Genomic DNA, 492 nt, shown 5'->3' on the forward strand with positions numbered 1-492 from the left:
AGGGTTTGTTGCAGGAGGACATGGAGACCGGCGGGCTCCGCACTGCCAGTTGCTGCTGTTGCTTCTGCTGCTGCTGCTGCTGCTGCTGCAGCTCCCTCTGCTGCTGCTGCAGCTGCTCCTACAGTAGCAGCAGCAGCCGCAGCAGCAGCAGCGCTTGCTGCTGCTGCTGCTGCTGCTGCTGCAGCAACACCAGCTACGGCGGCGTGAGGCCTCTCTCGTTCATATCTACGGGGTCAACAGGGCCTGAAGCAAACACAAACCCTAAACCCTAAACCCTAAACCCTAAACCCTAAACACTAAACCCTAAACCCTAAACGCTAAACCCTAAACCCTAAACCTCAGGCCCTGAAACATGAGCCCAGCAGTTTCAGGCAGCAAGCCATCTGTGGAGACCCAACTAAAACCCTAAACCCTAAACCCTGAACCCTAAACCCTAAACCCTAAACCCTAAACCCTAAACCCTTACCTTCTAACAATCCGAGGGTTTGCATG

General features: G+C 54.7%; 1 protein-coding gene across 1 annotated transcript in view; it reads right to left on the reverse strand.

Moving 5' to 3' along the window:
• The window catches only part of EMH_0057530 (uncharacterized protein), a gene marked incomplete at both ends in the record, with an annotated part of 763 nt that extends 272 nt beyond the window's left edge, over positions 1-491 (reverse strand). The window contains 3 exons of the mRNA XM_013497485.1: positions 44-118; positions 230-243; positions 467-491. Of these exons, the coding sequence (XP_013352939.1) occupies positions 44-118; positions 230-243; positions 467-491 (114 nt within the window). The remainder of the gene's footprint in view (positions 1-43; positions 119-229; positions 244-466) is intronic.
• Position 492: the final 1 nt, after the last annotated feature.

Source organism: Eimeria mitis, genomic scaffold, assembly GCF_000499745.2.
Source record: "Eimeria mitis Houghton genomic scaffold, Emh_scaff2707, whole genome shotgun sequence".
Lineage (NCBI taxonomy): Eukaryota > Apicomplexa > Conoidasida > Eucoccidiorida > Eimeriidae > Eimeria > Eimeria mitis.